The 19,186-nt window shown below is 44.1% G+C and overlaps 1 protein-coding gene across 2 annotated transcripts in view; it reads right to left on the bottom strand.

The window, feature by feature from the left end:
* The window catches only part of EXOC2 (exocyst complex component 2), an 86,695-nt gene that overhangs the window by 31,661 nt on the left and 35,848 nt on the right, over positions 1-19,186 (bottom strand). For both annotated transcript variants that reach the window (XM_082234272.1, XM_082234273.1), the window contains exons 12-22: positions 16,423-16,548; positions 15,462-15,586; positions 9,933-10,001; positions 8,854-9,011; positions 7,464-7,585; positions 6,862-6,923; positions 6,085-6,165; positions 5,554-5,613; positions 4,606-4,667; positions 3,059-3,125; positions 1,948-2,064 (exon numbers count right to left, since the gene is read on the bottom strand). In XM_082234272.1, coding sequence (XP_082090398.1) covers positions 1,948-2,064; positions 3,059-3,125; positions 4,606-4,667; positions 5,554-5,613; positions 6,085-6,165; positions 6,862-6,923; positions 7,464-7,585; positions 8,854-9,011; positions 9,933-10,001; positions 15,462-15,586; positions 16,423-16,548 — 1,049 coding nt within the window. The remainder of the gene's footprint in view (positions 1-1,947; positions 2,065-3,058; positions 3,126-4,605; positions 4,668-5,553; positions 5,614-6,084; positions 6,166-6,861; positions 6,924-7,463; positions 7,586-8,853; positions 9,012-9,932; positions 10,002-15,461; positions 15,587-16,422; positions 16,549-19,186) is intronic.

Genomic DNA, 19,186 nt, shown 5'->3' with positions numbered 1-19,186 from the left:
ACCCAAAAGACTGGGCCCATTTGAAGTCACGCAACAGGTCAACCCAGTGGCTTTCAGACTCCGGTTACCGAACCACATGAAGTTGCACCCAGTGTTCCACAGATCATTGCTGTCACCGTATATAGGGGACAGAGAGGGGAGGGTCAATAGGGGACCAGCTATGGAGGAAAAAGAACACAGCTACCATGTAGCGGAGATTCTCGATTCCAGGTGGAGGGGAGAGCAAGTAGAGTATTTGGTAATGTGGGAAGGGGAGCCGGAGTCGGAAAACACCTGGGTCAGGGCAGAGGATGTAGATGACGAGGTTTTGATTGAAACTTTTCATCAGAGATTCCCTAGAAAACCCCAGCCAGTGGCGAGGTTCCGGAGGGAATACTTCGCCACCACCGACGACGAAGAAGAGTTGGAGGGGTTCGCTGATTCCGAGGTGGAGGAGGATTCAGCGAGTCGGAACGAAGACCGATGGAGGGAATTGTTCGAGACGTCTGAAGATGAAGAGGATTCTTTTAGGGGTTTCAGCTCCTCACCGCCCAGAGGAGAGAGTAGGGGCGGGGGAGAGGGGGGCCCTGGAGGGGAGGTGGATGTCAGGGAACTGACATCGGAGGAAAGGGAAGTGGTAAGGCTCCCAGAGACTGGGAGAGAGTCAACAGCCAAAGCAGGGACCAGCAGGGGGAGCGCGGGGTCTCTGGAGGAGGATCTCAGTAATGCTGAGAGAGACGCAGCAGCCCAGGCAGGAAGCAGCAGGGGAGAGAAAGGGGTGAGAGACACTTCGAGCGAAAATAGCGGGGAGGTGTCAGAAGCAACTGCAGGGAGACCCATGCTTCGCCGGAAGCTGCCACGTCGTGAGTCCAGGAGACGCGTTTCCGTTAAGGAACTTCTTTGCTGGAAGCGCTTCCGCAGACAGCCACTGTCAGACTCTACTAGTGACTAGAGCAGACATGTCTGAGGAGCTCTGTCACACACAGAGGTTTGTGGGGTCGCACAAACTCTGAAGGGGCACAATTTTAAGCACAAGCAGCTAACCATCCCCTGACAGGCTGGTAGGCTTTGCATCCTAAGTCCAACCTGCTTCTGCAGCAGGGTTACTAGTTTAGGTCTCCAGGCTGGTTGCTGTCCAGCTGCCATCTGCAGAAACAACACAGATTTTCCTGACCAGCTTCTCTGTCTTTTTATCAGTCCTGTAGTTTCAGATCGGTTTACAACAGAGCATTTTGGCTTCATTCTGCAGGGATGTGGCTAGAGACTCTGGTTTATGTGCATTTGCTTGAAACTCATCTATCTTTACCTTTTCACACAGCATGCAATACATTTAAGGAATTAATTGCTACAATGATGCAACACTAGTCATTGATTCAAATTTTTTTTTACAAAGAATTGGACAATTCGCAGATAGCAAATCTTACAAGAACCAGCTATAATTGAGGACAATGTAGTCTCCAAGTGCAGAAGATATATACTTCTGATTACCAGATGCTGAGGCCACACAGTAAATGGCTGTGCTCAGCATACACTACGCATGAGTTTCCCAAGGTATTGTGACTGCTGTCACTGAATATCGGACTAAATTAAATTTTGCTCTGATTTAGCAAGGCAGTTCTTATGTCAATCTACATATTTCTTTATGAATGTGGAATATGCCGAACTATGGATGTAGTGCATTTATTCTACTTAAAAAAAAATCTAAAGTTGTAAGTCCCAGACATGAAATCTGACTGAGTACTTAAAAAAACAACTTGGTAACAATGTAAGTTAAAAACAACAACAAAACCAAATTCTCTAGATTAAAAAAAATAAACAGAGTTGAGGAACAAGATGTAGAAACTCCAGCATATGTGCTTCTGAGCAACTGCAGATTAAATTTCTACTCAGTGGTGCTAATCTTATTTATAATTTATTTTGGAAGCCTACTGAAAACTGAGACTGAAAGAATTGCAATCAAATACTTACTTGAGTGATTTTTTCAGCTCCTTGGAAGCCATGTTTCTCAAAGTGTTCAGCTAGGTTTAGGAAAGTGTGACGTTCTAGATAGCAGCAGTTGCTAAGCACAATTAAAAGTCTCCGCTCCTAAATCAAGGAAGATTTCAACAAGAAAAATGAATTAATGGCACAAGAGAGGCACACAGGTAAACAATTTTGCTAAGAAGAAAGCAACTGTTGTTTAAGACAGGAATCAGGATAAGGTTACAAATTATGGCCATGGGGCAATACTGAGACTTTAAAATAGAACTTTCTGAAAGACAAGTGTAACCTTAACATGGGCACCAAACACAGTATTCAGATGAATTGCTAACCTATTTGCATAGGTGAACCAGCAAGTCTGTTATACAGCATTGTCCCCAACCACAATATTCTTGATGCAACACTGCCTACCTGTCCTTGAGTGGGCAGTGGAGTTTCTGTATCATTGCTATTTGGCTACCACTTCCATAAGGTAGAGGCCATTTTTAACTCCTCAAAATGTAATGCTAATCTCTCTTTGCCATAACTGAAGCTGTTTAACAGAGGTCTAAATAGGGGAGTTCGGAACATAAATAGAATTTTCGATAGGGCTTTCATCTTAATTGCAACTAATCTGTCCATAATAGCAAGATTGAGCTTCCACCCAGACAAAGCCTTATATATTTGATCCCACACAAGGCCATACTTAATGATGAAAAAAATACATATTTAGATTTTAGTTCTATGTATGCCCAAATACCTGAATGAGACATAATGCGTCTGAAAATTTAATAACATGGAGGACTCCTTTTGGATCTTGGGAGGGATATGAAAAAACGTGGGATTCTGATTTTTTTTAATTTAAAATATACCTTCAGGCCAGTAACCAATTCAAACTCAACACCAACTTTTAAGTAGATGAATGAAGGGCTCAGAAAAGGTAAGAGCGATACCACTCACGTCGATTCCTAACAAGTATTCCTTTGCTTTAATTTTAACAACTTTCATTTCTGGATTGTGATGCACCTTTTTGCTACACCAGCATAATTTACACTGGCACATATGACGCTAGCTTCCTATCATTTGGATTACTCTGCCCGTATGTGTATGTCACACTTACCAAAGACAAACTGGAGTCTTCATGGATACTTCCAAATAAATCTGAAGATGAAACATCAGCTGAAAGACTGAAAGATTTTGTAAGAAGTTACTGGTGAAGTACTTGTTCTAAACACTTAAGAATGTATCTCTATACTACTAACTCAAATTGGGTTTACGCCACTTAAACCCAAAGAGAAACAGGTTGCCTATTTGTAACTGCAGTTGTTGCAAGTGGTCATCTGTGAAGTCAGATTTTATCTATGCAGTATGGAATCTATGCCCATGCAAAGCCCCGTTAAAGAACTTTTAAGAGCTTGGTGAGAAAAGGTTTTGGCAGGAAGCCTGCTCCCACACCTCAAAGGACATGGGTTTTCACCTTCCTGTTCAAATTCTTTTTCTTCACTGTCATACAGGCAGCATCTGTAGGAATTTTCAGTTCCCTCTCTTTCAGTGGGTGGGAAGTGAGCTAGGCCTTATTTCAAATATAAAGACTGTGTGAGACTGCACAGATCCCACAAAGAAGAACCTGTAGTTCAGAAAAGGTGCTGAGAATGGTCTGTAAGAATTCTTAACCTCCCTAACAGAACTGCAGCTCCCAGGGAAGGAATGATTCTGTTTAACAGTATTATGGACATGCACTTAGACCAGGGATGCCCAGACTTTTTTCAAGGAGGGCAGGATTTGATGAAGTGAACACACTGACCAAGGTTGTTGCTTTTATTTAGGACTGAAGTTGCTGAGCTTCTTTTAGGATTTTACCCCAGGACATATACTGCCACGGGGATTAGATCGACTGGCGGGCCAGATTAGGCCCCCGAAACAGACTTTGGACATGCCTGACTTAGACCTTTTGGAGTATGGCTGGAATACAATGGGACCTCTGGAGTTAACAGCTCATGAACAATCTTGGCCTAAGTCATGGACTGGAAACATGTGGCCCTCCAGATGTCAGATTTAAATTGCCATTTTCTCCAGCTGGCATAGCCAACAGCCATGAATGATGGAAGTTGTCATACAATAACAATCCGGGGGACTACAGGTTTGCCATCTCTGGCCTAAGCCATCATTTTAAAGTCTTTTGTTCAGAAACATAATATCTAAATTAAAAAAACACCATAGAAACAACTCCAAAAACAAGAACCAGAACATTGGAAGAATACCAATAAACTAAGACTACCTAAAGATGCTGCTGAATAGATATGCTTCAGTGTTGGCGGTTGAGACAATGAGGGAATGAGAAGGAACTCTGCCTCAGATGATTTCTCTTAATGAGAAGCATGGCACCCTTCTCCATGGGGAAATGGTATTTTACTCTTTGCATGCACATCTACCAGTAATGCAGGCTTCCTCAACCTCGGCCCTCCAGATGTTTTGAGACTACAATTCCCATCATCCCTGACCACTGGTCCTGCTAGCTAGGGATCACGGGAGTTGTAGGCCAAAACATCTGGAGGGCTGAGGTTGGGGAAGCCTGCAGTAACGCAACCAGAAACCACTTGCTGAACTTTGGAATAAGTAGCACACTGATTACTGCCAAAAAGACCACGACCAGATTATTTTACTTACTGTGTATTATCTACATCACCATCAGGCTTGGTACTTAGCTGTTCCAGGCAGTCAATGAATACCTGTGAAGGATGAACGGAGGGGGAAATCACTATTTAACACCACTACTTTGACTGTTAGGAACATCATTAGCCAATAGTAAACTCTCAAACCACATATTCATAGCGTTTTCCCCCTTCACTCTCACAACCTGCAATTTAACCAAATTTTAATGGCCTGTGTCATCACATTTTTTGTATTTTATTACTCAGACCTCTCCACTTGAGAGCTGAAATTAAACTAATAGAAGGTATAATCTATGACAACAAACCCACACTTTTATAATAAGTGTATGCCTGTATCAATGGTTGCAGTTCTTCATGTTTCAGTTGTGCCTGTTGCTAAAAGCAGGAACTGCACATTATGAGGAAAACACACCCCAGCTCTGTCTTTTCTTCAAAAGGCAAATGCAGATGGAGGATAGACTTGCAGGAAGAAATCAGTGGAAGAAGTTGTTTAATCCTGAAGCAGGCTTTAAATAGCACACACTGTTCTTGGTTGCACAAAGCAGTTGTGTATTTGTGTATCTGAAATGTGAACTCCTCCCTCTCTCAAATCTGCAGGCCTCAGTTCAGACCCCTCTGTTCAGCTACATGGCTTGGTCATTTGCAGTCAGGCCTCCCTCCGACTCATGATCTCCAGTTGTACATGGAAGAGGCAGGGTCCATGCAATTCTGAGTCAGGACTAGCTCTAAGGCAGCTTCGCACAACACAAACTCATATTTGAGAGGGAAGAGTTAACATTCTGAGCTGCCTACTCTTGAACCCTCTAACCCACCCCTGACTGAATTAGACTAAATGCCAACTGTATGAAAAGCGAATGCTCTCCTCGATTTCTCAAGTATGTAGAATTCAACAGACACACATTTACTGCTAAGAGAACTGCCTAAAGCCACACGTTTGTATTACCTGCATAATATCAGTGCTCAGTCGGCACACCTCTTCCTGTATTTTTGGATGCTGAAAAACCTAAAGAAACAGAAAATGGCAACTGAGAAAAGCAAGCAGGGAAAAAAACCTTTTAAATTAATAAGACAAAAACATGAGGACAGCATATTATGGCGATAGAGTAGAACAGTAAAATCTTAAGGCCAGACTTAGAACTTCCTCTTCGCTCTATCTCATGCCATTCCTGGTAATGTTAGAATGAAGAAAATGCACAGGCAGGGTGGAGTTATATGGGAAGAGGAATGCTAATGTCATTTTTCCAGCATTACCATTGTTTGTGTGATGCAGTGGCACTACAAATAGTATTTGAATAACCTCTTTACTTATCTGAATAGCATTATTAGTAATTCCTTATAATCCCTTCCATTTATCCTGAGGAGTGTGTAAGGAACAAATTATTGTTCCATATACGTAAGAAGTTGAAATGATTTCAGTGTCCATCATGCTATTCATACCCTTGAATTTCCCCAAACACGACCTGACATGACTTACGCTGGTCTCTCCAGGTTTGCAGTCCAGGACACCTTTAAGCGACTGCACAGAATGCACAATACACTGCTCAAACTGGGATGGCTAAAAGGTAGAGAATAAACAAGAAATTACTTCTGAAACCTAGAAATCATGACTGCAGTGGAATAGTCCTGGTTTCCAATCAACCATCTATTAAAGCTCCCGCTCTCAATGTCCAGTCAGACCATACAGGGATTTATATGCTCGTTATATTGTGTAACAGCTATAGTGCCATGTTAATTGGAAGTCAATGTTACTATCTAATTATTAAAAATACCTTATCTATCCAGTTAACAATACAGGGCTCTCCTCTCCCCTTAACGAATCGCAGGCTGAGAAATAGTAACACAGCAAGACTGAGTTGGAACTTGATTCTAGTCTGATATTTTACTAGCTCTCCATATACTGATATACGTAGAAATTTAAATAAATGTAATTGCATTTACTAACATTGATCCTGGCTTATCAGGAGAAGATGACTAGGGCATGTATCAGTGTTTTCACTGATATGAGGGGATAGAAAAGGGTGGGATTTTCACAGAAGAGTGAGAAGAAACGAGGCTACTTTTCACCAGCAACTCATGAATGGGGTTAAGCTACTATATCCTCATAACGCACCCATTGAAGTAGATTAGGCTGAAACGAATACTAGGCCCAAGACCCCCCCCCCCGCCAGTTTCATACTGAGCAGGGAGTTGGACTTAGACTACAGAATCCATCATTCAATACAGATGCCTAAAGACATAGCAGCATACTCACCAAACTGGTTAGGCCTTCATTGTCCACCACCCAGTCTTCTTTTTCAGCTAATCTCTTTACATCTGCAAAATGAGACAAGTTTTTAGATGGTTATTTTTCGGTAAAAATAAAAATGAGGAAAGCCCTCTGTCTATCACTGTAGTGATTTGTCATCCAAATACATTGTCGCTGGTACCTTAAAAAGATGGCAGCAGCTTTATTACGCATCAAACATGCTTACAGCAAGGCAAGTCAGCTAATTACAGGCATGTAACAGGTTGGATATAAACCATGCTGTGTCACAGAGATTATGTGTGAAATAGTTGTTTTATGATATAACACTAATGCAGCATATTGAAGCCACAAGAGTGAAAATGACTGTTGCGAAGACCGATACTTGTAATCCTTTGCTGAATTGTCATTTCTACTTTTAATATGATGACACAGCAGTACACCCAGTTTACTAAAACACTTGAAAATAAGAGCATCTAATAGTACGCCCGACATATATGAAGGTAAAAATCACAAAGAGGATAACATCATTTAGGAAAAAAATCCCATCAGAAGGACACTCGTGTTGATATACACCCAACAAGACAGATAAATAAAGTGTCTTTTACTACCTTCAGCTGTATGCTGTAATGTGATCATTATACAGCGAACTCTGAGATCCAAAATAAGATCCTGGATGATCTGAAGCATATCATTTGGTATTTCAAGTGCAGCAAGAGATTCATAACTAAGCCTGGAAAATGAGGGAAATAATGTGAAGTTATAGTTTTTGATGTAGTTCAGGTGCTAAGGGGAGTCATAATTTCTTGAGAACCCTAAGATTTGAAGAGAAGTAGGCTTAAAAAACCCACAAAATCACAGCACCTCCCTCTTTTCTGTGAGAGCCACTATGCTATCATTATTCATCTGTACTGGGTAATTAATTCCATTCTCAAACTTAATACACTCTGCACTGCCTGGGAAATTACCAACTGCTGGCAAGAGAGGCCACTTCTTTCTTGGACAGTGTGTGATCCAGCTGCTAAGCTCCCTTTCCTTGCCTCAGAAGACCTAAGCAGGTGCTGTTGCCTGGGAGCAATGGAAGATTTGCCTCCATCACAGAGCTGAGCAACTTCTAGCTGCTCAACTCCTTTCCTTTGCATTAGAGGACCTCAGTGGGAGCAGTTACCTGGATGACACCAGGGAAGAACAAGGATCATTCAGGAAATGCTGTCTGAATAATCCTGGGACTCAGCTATACAGCTGCAAATAGGAAGCTTTAAGTGTGTTATACCCGTACAAGCTTTAAGTGCAATATACAAATGTGACACTAGATGGCGATACGGAGCTATGCAAAATTCAACGTATTTTTCAAAACTTTTTTTAAAAAAGCATTTTCACTCCATTTTTATATGTGTGTAGATTCTATCCTGGTTTCATATGGACGTAACAATTTCCATTCCTGATTCGGTAGAATCATTTGAAGAACTTTAAAGAGCTGTTTGGATTGTGTTCCGGAGCTATAAACTAATATTTAAGCATTCTAAATAAATAAATATTTTCTCCTTATTTGTGTGTGTGTCACTACATGGTCCCAAGAAGCCTAGAGGTGACAATACTGATGCTTTGATAACACACTCTGCTTTTGTGTTTTCTCCCCAACCCCTAGCTAACAAGCTGATGCCTGATTCCATCTTCTGAGTACTTCCCACTTGCCATAATTTCTATAAATACTATTTGTCAGCAATCTACCCCAGTAAAGGTACTGAGCGGACACCTGGATAGTTGCACTGCTTAAATACCGTTTACACCTTCTTGCTTTTGCTCTCTGGGTCTCAGCCATCCATTTCTCTGGGTTGTTGATCTGGATCAGGGCCAAGCTGTCATAACACCATGACTCCCAATTGTTTGGCTTCACACAGGACCCACGACTGGGTCAGAGAACACAGCTCCCTGAAGCTTAACCCCATGTCACTTATCCCAATGCACACAGATGGTCTACTGAGTTACCACAGTACTTACCTAACTGTCTGGATGACATGAGGTAACCACTGGCCAGAAAGTTCAGATTTCATCTCCCAGCCACCATATTCTCTCAGTTCACTTTCTCCAAGGCTGAATGGAAGCAAAGCACCTCGGATCAGTTTGACCAGGGACTTCATCACTTGCTGAATCATCATCTACAACAGGAAAAGGAAACATTTCGTGGATAAACACCGGAACATGTGTAACGCTGTGTTTTATGTAACCAGTTACCGTATTTTTTTGCTCTATAAGACTCACTTTTTCCCTCCTAAAAAGTAAGGGGAAATGTATGTGTGTCTTATGGAGCGAATGCAGGCTGCGCAGCTATCCCAGAAGCCAGAACAGCAAGAGGGATCACTGCGAAATGATCCCTCTTACTGTTCTGGCTTCTGGGATTCAGAATATTTTTTTCTTGTTTTCCTCCTCCGTAAACTAGGTGCGTCTTATGGTCTGGTGCATCTTATAGAGTGAAAAATACGGTAATTCTTAAGACCAGGGCTTTTTCAGATGGAACTCACTGGAACTCAGTTCCGGCACCTCTCAGGTCGGTACCATTGCCATTAAAAGAGAACAAGGGAGACATTCATGGTGAGCTAACTGCTAAATTATTCTACTTATTTCTAATTCAATGCATATATCAACTAAAACAACAACAGACCATAAATGGGGTTTCTCCTGCTCATTCCCCCCTCTCATCCAATTTTATTTAACTTATGCCTAATTTGCAATAAATAGACAATGGAAAGGCTATTATGTGTATAATATGTGAATGTCCAGAGAATCTACTGCAGGTCTGCCACATCAGAGAGAGCCAATTCCTGCCCTGCCTAACTGCACCAGCTATCTGAAGTGCAAACAAATAAATGGGTGAAGCATGGTGCTAGGCGCAGTAAGGATGGAGAGCTCATAGAGCTTTAAAACCAGTATCTTCTTGATCGGGTGGTAGCAGCTTGAGTGCACTGAGGACTGTATGTCTCATTAGGTCATCCCATTACAATATATTATTAAAAATAAACCCCTGCTGGTCTTCAACGGTTTTACACCCTTCCACTTTGGGTGGCTGCACACCTACTTACCTTGAAATCATTCTGTCTTTGTCTAGCATTCTTCTTTGATCTTTCCATTTGGCCTGATTTTTCGGCAGTCTTGGGAAACAGAAAAACAACAACAGAGATACTACGGCTGATGGCTATTGCAAACATTCATCTGGAACAAATCAGCAGGTCTATGAATTTTATCTTAGTAATGGTATATGTCCAGGTTAATTCTTAATAGACAAAGTCTGATTAGTTTAAGAAACAGTAGAAAATTCATGCTTAGATCAAACATATCAACATGCCAGAAAACTTTGGCAAATTAATAAATCATAGAAGACTAATGTAGTAGTGTAGTAGTGGTAATAGTAGTAGCAGTAGGTTTCCATAGCCACTCTGGGCGACTTACAGCATATCTAAAAACATAATAAAAACATCAAGCATTAAAAACCTCCCAATACAGGACTGCCTTCAGATGTCTCCTAGAAGTTGTGTAATTCTTTATCTCCTTGACATCTGAAGGGAGTGCCTTCCACAGGGAGGGTGCCACTACTGAGAAGGCCCTCTGCCTGGTTCTCTGTAACTTTGCTTCTCACAGTGAGGGAACCACCGGAAGGACCTCAGTGTCTGGGCTGAATGATGGGGGTGGAGACACTCCTTCAGGTATACTGGGCCGAGGCTCTTTAAGGCAGGCATCCCCAAACTCGGCCCTCCAGATGTTTTGGGACCATAGCTGTCAATGTTTCCCTTTTTAAAAGGGAAATTCCCTTATTCCGAATAGGATTCCTCGCAAGAAAAGGGAAAAGTTGACAGCTATATTTGGGACTACAATTCCCATCTTCCCTGACCACTGGTCCTGTTAGCTAGGGATGATGGGAGTTGTAGTCCCAAAACATCTGGAGGGCCGAGTTTGATGATGCCTGGATTAGGGCTTTAAAGATCAGCACCAACACTTTGAATTGTGCTTGGAAACGTACTGGGAGCCAGTGAAGATCCTTTAGGACTGGTGTTATATGGTCCCGCGGCCACTCCCAGTCATCAGTCTAGCTGCCGCATTCTGGATTACTTGTAGTTTCCGAGGCACCTTCAAAGGTAGCCACACATAGAGCAGTAGTCCAAGCGGGAGACAACCAGGGCTTCTGTTGGAGAGGAGCACCCCAATGCAGAAGCCACTGTCAATGGGGTGTCTCAGATCTTGTGCAGACCCTGCTGCCACCATGTGACGACTCAGATCTTGTGCAGACCCTGCTGCCACCATTTGACGACAGGTCCAATCTAGGACTCTTCACTCTACTAGCTTGGAAGCTGCCACAGTGAAGGGGTATTTTCCCTGGCTCCTCCTCCTCCACCACCACCACCACCACCTTGTGCCCTGGGCCTGCACAAGAGCCAGAGCGGTGGATGCACTTTATCCAGTCTTGCTGCTGCTGTCCAGGGGTTATGATTGCAGCCTTCACATATTGTTACAAGTGAATGACATCTAATGCAGTGTTTCCCAACCTTTTTTGGGCAAAGGCACACTTGTTTCTTGAAAAAAATCTCGAGGCACACCACAGCCCCGTGACGTCAGCGCGCAGCGTCACGCCGGGAGGGACGCACGAAAGTGTAAGTTTCAATTCCCCCCCCCTGCCTTCCTTCTGTGCCAACCGCCAAAAAGCCAAGAATCGTGGGACTGCCGGCGGAGGAGGGGAGGGCGAGCGGAGGCAGCGGCGAGCCCCGTTCCTCCCCATCCGCCCCATTCCGTGCAAGGAGCGCGAACAGGTGTGAGAAGGGGGTCAAACCTGCGGGCTGGCGACGGGGAACCTCCAAGCTTTGGGGGTGGGGGGGGAGGAGTCAGCAAAGCGAGGCAGGAAGGAGAGCGCGGCTTGGCTGGGTGAGCTTTGGCAGGGGCAGGGAATGAGAGCCGCGAGGCGGGCGCTGTGGACGGAGGCGCTGCCCGCCGAGCTCGCAGGCAGCCAGGCAGGCAGACGGTGAGAGCCCCGCACTGGGCGGCCTCTCCTGGGAAGTTTCAAAGCTGTAGTTAACTTTTTTAGATTATTATAAAAAAAATTGAATGCTGGAGCACGATTTCTGTTCTCATCCTGAAGCAAAGTTCTTAACCCAAGGCAATATTTCTGGGTTAGTGGAGTCTGTAACCTGAAGCCTCAGTTACCCGAGGTACCACTGTCCCATGTAATGTAGTTTTGTGTTTTTGTGTTGTGAGCCTTGGATGTTAAACAGCCACCACCACCGCAGGCCCTTAAAAACAAGGTACTTTCATATTCATCTTTACTTGGAGGCAAGCCTCCCTCTTCCCAAGGGGGCCACTTCCCAATTCAGAGTGCTTGGCATCCTAAGGAGGGGAGCAGCGCTGGATTTGGGACGCTGCTGGCGGCAGAGGGGCGCAAATAACAACACTGAACAGATCCGTTGGAAAAAGCAGCTGTTACAAAATGAATTATTGCGAAAATGAGGGATATTTGAGGGAGGGGCCGTCAAATGTTGTCCTTGCCCAGGATGCCACTTGAAGGAAGCAGCGGGGGCGTACGCGGGTTGGAATCCTCTCAGCCCGGCCTCCCTCACAGGGTTGTTGTGGGGGGGGGGTAAATGGCGGGGAGCCCCCCCCCCACGGAGCTCCTGGGAGGGAGAAAAAGGAATGCGAAAGCGCTAATAATAAAAGCCAATTTATATATGTGGAGAGAGGGAGGGAACCCTGAGGCCGCGTCAGGCCCACAAAGGCGGGAGGCGGGAAGGGGCCCGATCCTCCGCTGTGCAGGAGGCGCCTGTCCCGCAAGAGGCCGGCAAAGGTCACCTCTGACGCCCTTGCGCCTCCCTCCCTCCCTCCATTGCGCGCGCAGCGGGGGGGGCGCCGCTCACCATCCTCCGTGGCTGCGCGTGGCGGCTGCAGGTCGGCGGGCCCCTCTAGCGCGCGTGGACGGCGGCGCCCCTGGCGCAACTCAGGCGCTGGAGGGAGCGGAGCGAGCGGTACATGGCGGAGGCTGAGGAGTGAGGCGCCGCGGGCGGGCGAGGGGGAGGACGGAGTGGGCGGAGTCGCAGCCAATGGGGTGGAAGAAACCCACGTTTCCTTTTTGAAAGAGAAACTTTTAAACGAGCGCGTGGTTGAAGAAGGCGCTTGCCCAGCTCCCCTCTGCGCCTCGGAGGGCAGGTTTGAGCACGCGCAATGCGCCGCCCTCCCGCCCTGCGCCGCCGCCGTCTCGCGCTCCTCCCTTTTGCGCGCGCTGCCCCGCCACTGCCCCATTGGCCGGGTCCTGTCAGCTGATCCTGTGTTATTTCCTCTGTGTGTGTGTGTGTGAGGGGAGAATGAAGAGAGAAACCTTGGCACCACCACCGCGGAGCCGCCCCCGGCTCGACGCGGATCCTCGCCGCCGCCGCCCCGCCTCTCGCCGCCCGACTCACCCACCTCCCTCCCACGGCACACCGGGCACCGTCTCGCGGCACACTAGTGTGCCGCGGAACACCGGTTGGGAAACACTGATCTAATGGACAGTAGTGATGATAGCAAAACTGGAGTTTGGAAAAGTTTTATCATTTTTTTTAATGATAAAACTTGTTGTCTTTCTTTTTTATTTTTAAAAAGTGATGTTTCTAATATGGGTGAAACTAAAATGGCAATAATGGAGTTCACATTTCCTATATTACATTCAAGTATACAGAGACAAGTCTGTCAGCTACAAAAAACCCTTTTTCTATACTTTCCACTTTCTAAAGTAATAATCAGACCCTGCCTACTAAGAATGAGCCTAAGTATGTACTGCCCCATTTAAATATTTGCTAAACATAGGAAGCTGATTCAACTCGGCCTGTCTGTATACCTTGCAAATTTTCAATATTCATTAAACCTGTTTTGCTTACTTCCTGTGTTGTTCAGTCTGGACAAGTTGATCAGAGGGAGAATGTGACAGAGCAATGGATGACTCCATCTTTGTGCAAGGAGTTAAAATCAGAGGTCCTCTGCTCCCGCTCAACCCTATAGATTCTAGAAACACGTAAAGGTGCACCAAAGCTACTGATTCCCTTCCACCCACCACTGATTTTGCTGAATAGTTAAGCACCTACCTATACAGACCTCTGTGGTAAGTACCAACGGTTAGTTTTGTGTACAGATTCAATCTGTACACAGAAATGGGTCTCCGTTTAGCTACAAACCTTCTGTTGAAAAAAACTGAAAACCCTAACCAAAACGTGTGCATTTTTAAAGAAATACAGATCACCCTTATAACTTCAAGAAAATAAATCACAGTTCCTTTATTACTGGTCGTTTCCTTTCAATCATTGCTCATCACTTTCATGACTACATGAGGCCCCTGTGGGGTTTTTTGTTTGCTTCTTTGTGCCTCAGTGTCTATGCTCAACTGTCCTTTTAGCTGTAAATTGTCAGAAATTCAGAACAGCCATAAAAATTATGGGCTAAGTGGGATGAAACCCCAAACTGCTTCTCTCCCTGCCTGCTTAAGTGTGGACTTCATTTTAAGGCACCCAGAAGTGTACTGGATGTTGAACTTTGGGTTCATATGAAAGTCCAGACGTCAAAAGTACTAGAGGAAAATAATGGAGGACCCTTGTCCTCTCAGAAGATGGGGGGCTCCAGGTTTGGGGGGCACAATATTTAATGCCCCTTTAATAGGTATGAGAACTCATCCTTTTCAGCCCTCTCATCTGCCATACAGAAATCCAGGGTCAGCGGCAGTTGTGGCTGATCTTCGGTGCGGTAGTAGAAATAAGGTAATGAAGGGGAGCTGCTGTCAGGACTGACATGCAGGGGGACAGAGGGACCCAATCCCCTCCGCCATGCCCACCATCAAGAGAGGGAAGGCATGCCAGAGTAGCAGGGGCCCTCGCTGTACCTTTGGCAGCTGATCAGTGTTGCTAATCACTGATGCTGGTCTGCAGCAGAACCAGACAAAAAAGGCATTATTATTATGTACAGTGGTACCTCGGGTTACAGACGCTTCAGGTTACAGACTCCTCTAACCCAGAAATAGTACCTCGGGTTAAGAACTTTGCTTCAGGATGAGAACAGAAATCGTGCAGTGGTGGTGGCGGCAGCAGCAGGGGAAGGCCCCATTAGCTAAAGTGGTGCTTCAGGTTAAGAACGGACCTCTGGAATGAATTAAGTTCTTAACCTGAGGTACCACTCTATTAGGTTTATATTCCGCTTTCCTCTCAAGCATTCAACGCAGTATACTTGGATCTGCTTCCCTCTCCTCTCCTCCACCAAATCTTTCCTCAGAAGAGCCCTGAGACATAGGTCAGGCTTAGAAATAGTCCTTTGTTTGAGGTCATTCAGTGAGCTTGGGGAGATATGAACCTCAATATCCCCAGGCTAATTTGATACTCTAACCACTAGACATATTGGATCTCAAGAAGTGTAAGGAAGCAGTTTCAATCCAGTTGCATTGACAAGTCTCACACCGGCTGTTCCAAGGCTCTTCATCTGTTTTGGCTAGCAAGAGGGGACTGAGAGACTACAAAGCATGACTGATACATAAACAAAAGAAACCTGGAGAAAGATGTCATGTTCCTCCAAGAACTGTATACAGCTGAAAGTATGGGAAAGACTGAATGCCATACCTCACTAAAGAGGCTCCCATTCACATAAGAAATCCAGAGTTTCCAGAAGTTGGGGAGCTGGCTTACGACAAGCTTTGTTAGCTTTTCGACAAACGCCACCTGCTGAGGAGCTTTAAATCGCCAAGCTGGAAAAGGGGCAACAAAACCAGCAGTTAACTACTGAAGGATCATCGGTAAGGAATTGTTTTCAATTGTAGATGTGTCATTGGAATTCGTCTGCTTTACAAGTTTAACCTTAGGCAATTACAGAGGTGCTCACATCAAGAAGGAATTTTAACTGATTAACAATCATCTGAGAAACATGCTGCTACGAGGGGGCCAGGACAGGATTCCATCATGGTAGAAGAAATAATCTGATTAGTTTCTCATAGGTTTCAAGTTCTGGTGACAGAACACTGTAAGGATGCTGTGAGGATGCGGAGAAAAAAAATCATCATCACCAATCTACATAGCTCTATATAACATTCAAACCACTTCACACAATTATTCTATTGTAATCCTTACAACTGAAGTCTCAGGATGAAATGGCATGAAATGGCATGAACAGTACTGGATGCTTAAAGACACCTAGTGAGTTTATGGAAGAGGTGAGAAATAAGCCAGGAAAACTTCCTGATTCGTGGATTTATTTAACATGATGTATGTATCACTTGATTGTAAGAAAACCTCTAAGCTGTTTACAAAAGGATAAAAAACAAGGGCACTGAGAAAGTAGGCATCTGCTTACGCGCCCAAACATTCTCCCCACAACCCAATAATCTGCTTCAGAGGGTTGGAGCATCCCCCCAGAGCAGATTCTGGGGGCACACGGGTTTGGGGAAGATGAGAAACCAGAATTCCTGTTGCACAAAAAGATTCCCATTGTGCAAGCAGGCAGACATGATCAGGGCATCACACCAGCATCAAATTGCAACACCGGTTTCTCAAAAAGCAGAAGAAGAAATAAAATCTCAGCACCTACTTTCATCACGACTGGACTGATTGCTGCTGCCTCTTTTCAGTGAAGCACTCCGACTGAGATGGCCAAGTGAGGAGGAGCGTACTTCACTGTCCAGATCCAACATTGGACTGTGCAGTAATGGATTGCCTGGGAAGTGGGGGGAGGAGAATTATACAGCTATTGGCATTAGCAATCTGTTGATCTGAACAGTGTTAAAACACACAAAATAAATACAGCATAGTGTTGAGGTCTATACAGACAGGCAGGTGCATGAAGAAAATGATGTATACTTTTCTATTCTTTATGATATATACTTTTTGCAAAGGGCACACCCATGCTTCAGAACCCACATGGAATTTACCTTTCCGATATAAACAACACTAGCCCATTTCCACTATATTTTGGTAGGCCAGTAGCTTTATGGCTTTTTGCTGCTCCTGCAACATTGGAGGTGGACTCCAGAGCATGAGCTGATGCACATAAGGGTAATTTCCATGATACAAGTATAGAGGTAAGCAATATGGAATTGGGTTAGAGGCAGCATAGGAAATCTACTGCTCCTCCCTAAATTATGGAAGAACATAAATACATTTAAGCAAAAAATGGAGAGTTTGAATGCAGGGGTTCCAGAGCATCCAATAATACAGTCTTTGATTAAATGTTGATGTTACGTTAGCCAGGCATGGCCAAACTTGGCCCTCCAGCTGTTTTGGGACTACAGTTCCCATCATCCCTGACCACTGGTCCTGTTAGCTAGGGATGATGGGAGTTGTAGTCCCAAAAACCGTTGGAGGGCCAAGTTTGGCCATGCCTGCATTAGACAGTTGGGAAGGTGGAGCAGGGGAATTCACAACCTCAGAATAACTTTCAAAACATGTACACAGTAGTGCTGCATGTCTGAGCAATTAACAAAATGTGGTTGAGCAGGGAGGAAAAGCTATGTCACAAGTGACACCCACAAAGCACCAGTAACACCCGGGAACCCACAATCCACACTGCAGATACAAATGTTATGACTTATCTGGGAAATGGCTTTTTGCCTACTGCAAAATGCAACACTGGCTACTTGGAAAATGAAACCCGCTTTTGGTTCCATTTCTCTTGGCACTAAACACATGAGTTCACTATTAAGCCGGAGTGATTCACAGACCCTTAACAAATAAACCTAATTAAATTCAAAAAGGTATATGCAAACATTACTCTTGGAATCTTAATGCAACCTGTGTCTCCTTCCCTTATCCACAGAATCCCATTACAGTGGTACCTTGGGTTACATACACTTCTGGTTACATACGCTTCAGGTTACAGACTCCGCTAACCCAGAAATAGTGCTTCAGGTTAAGAACTTTGCTTCAGGATGAGAACAGAAATCGTGCTCCGGCGGCGCAGTGGCAGCAGGAGGCCCCATTAGCTAAAGTGGTGCTTCAGGTTAAAAACAGTTTCAGGTTAAGAACGGACCTCCAGAATGAATTAAGTTCTTAACCCGAGGTACCACTGTATTCTGTTCTCATCCTGAAGCAAAGTTCTTAACTCCAGGTACTATTTCTGGGTTAGCGGAGTCTGTAACCTGAAGCGTATGTAACCTGAGGTACCACTGTATCCTAAAGATACCACAGTCTCCGCTGTCCCTTATTCCAAGAAAACCGAACCTTGGAACCCCTGGAATCTTACACCGCTCAGAGATTGGTGGCATGCAAGCAATATTGAAGATCAGTTCTCCTGGCTTTCCTGCAAAGATGATTGTGATTGGTTGTTGCACCACTGTCATTTTAAGGCTGCAAATGTAGAATGTGTCAAGTTTCTTTGCAAATCTGCTTCGACTTCTTTTTAAAGAAGCAGGCGTATAAAGGATTATGCTGTAAAATATGGATCAGTTCAGTCTAGTTCTGCCCTGTTCAGGCATTGACTGGGCCTAGCCGCCACTGCTACCAGGAAAAGCTTGTGCAGAGGACCCTAAGGGCTAAATGATGTGATGTGCTTATTCTGGTATACGCAACCTTAGTTTGGTAAAAAATATTATGATTCTGCTTGGTCAATCAACTGTTTTGGGACACCAGCTCAGTCAACCACAAAAGAAAGTTACAAATGTAACCTTTATGGAAATTTTTTGCAACCTTAGTAAATCTATATAAGTCCTGACTGAAAAAATATACTGTAAACAATTTAATACAAATATTCATGAATTTTCTCAAATACTGTCAAAATGTTCATATTAAACAGCACCCACCTACTTTCAAACAAAAAGTAAACAATTTGGCAGCCTGGCTATTCAGTCCTTTATTTCATGGAGTGACTGATTTAAGCAATGGGTTTATACGAACTAAAGGAACTGTTATTTAGGGTTAGCTGCAAAACAATATTTAAGAGTAAAGCTCAGGCACCAATGCTGTGAAGGAGAAAAAGAAATAGTACAGGGAATTTACAAAAGTACTTGAAAAACACATCTACTTATGCAGATGTATATACTGAGTGTGGGCATTTGACCGATATTTGCAGAATGGCTTTTAAACGAATTAAATTAGCATTAGCGTAACCTCTCTTAAACAGGAAAACCAAACAAAAACAAACAAAAAGGAAAGCATGCTAATTATGATTTTTTTTCTTTCCCAACCCAAAATTCACAAGGGTATTCTAGAAACCCTATTGAAATTCTAAATGCTTTGAATCACTCATTTTACATACATATGGTTTTCGCTCTGTTGTTTAAAACTAAGTCAAATAATCTGTAAATTTCCTGAAAATCACTGGAAAAATATAGTAAGACAAAACAAAACTGAAACATAAT

This window comes from Podarcis vaucheri (assembly GCF_965113315.1).
Source record: "Podarcis vaucheri genome assembly, chromosome: 8".
In the NCBI taxonomy this organism is placed as follows: domain Eukaryota; kingdom Metazoa; phylum Chordata; class Lepidosauria; order Squamata; family Lacertidae; genus Podarcis; species Podarcis vaucheri.
Note: the sequence above shows the minus strand (reverse complement) of the source record. Positions and strands in the feature narration are given on the sequence as shown.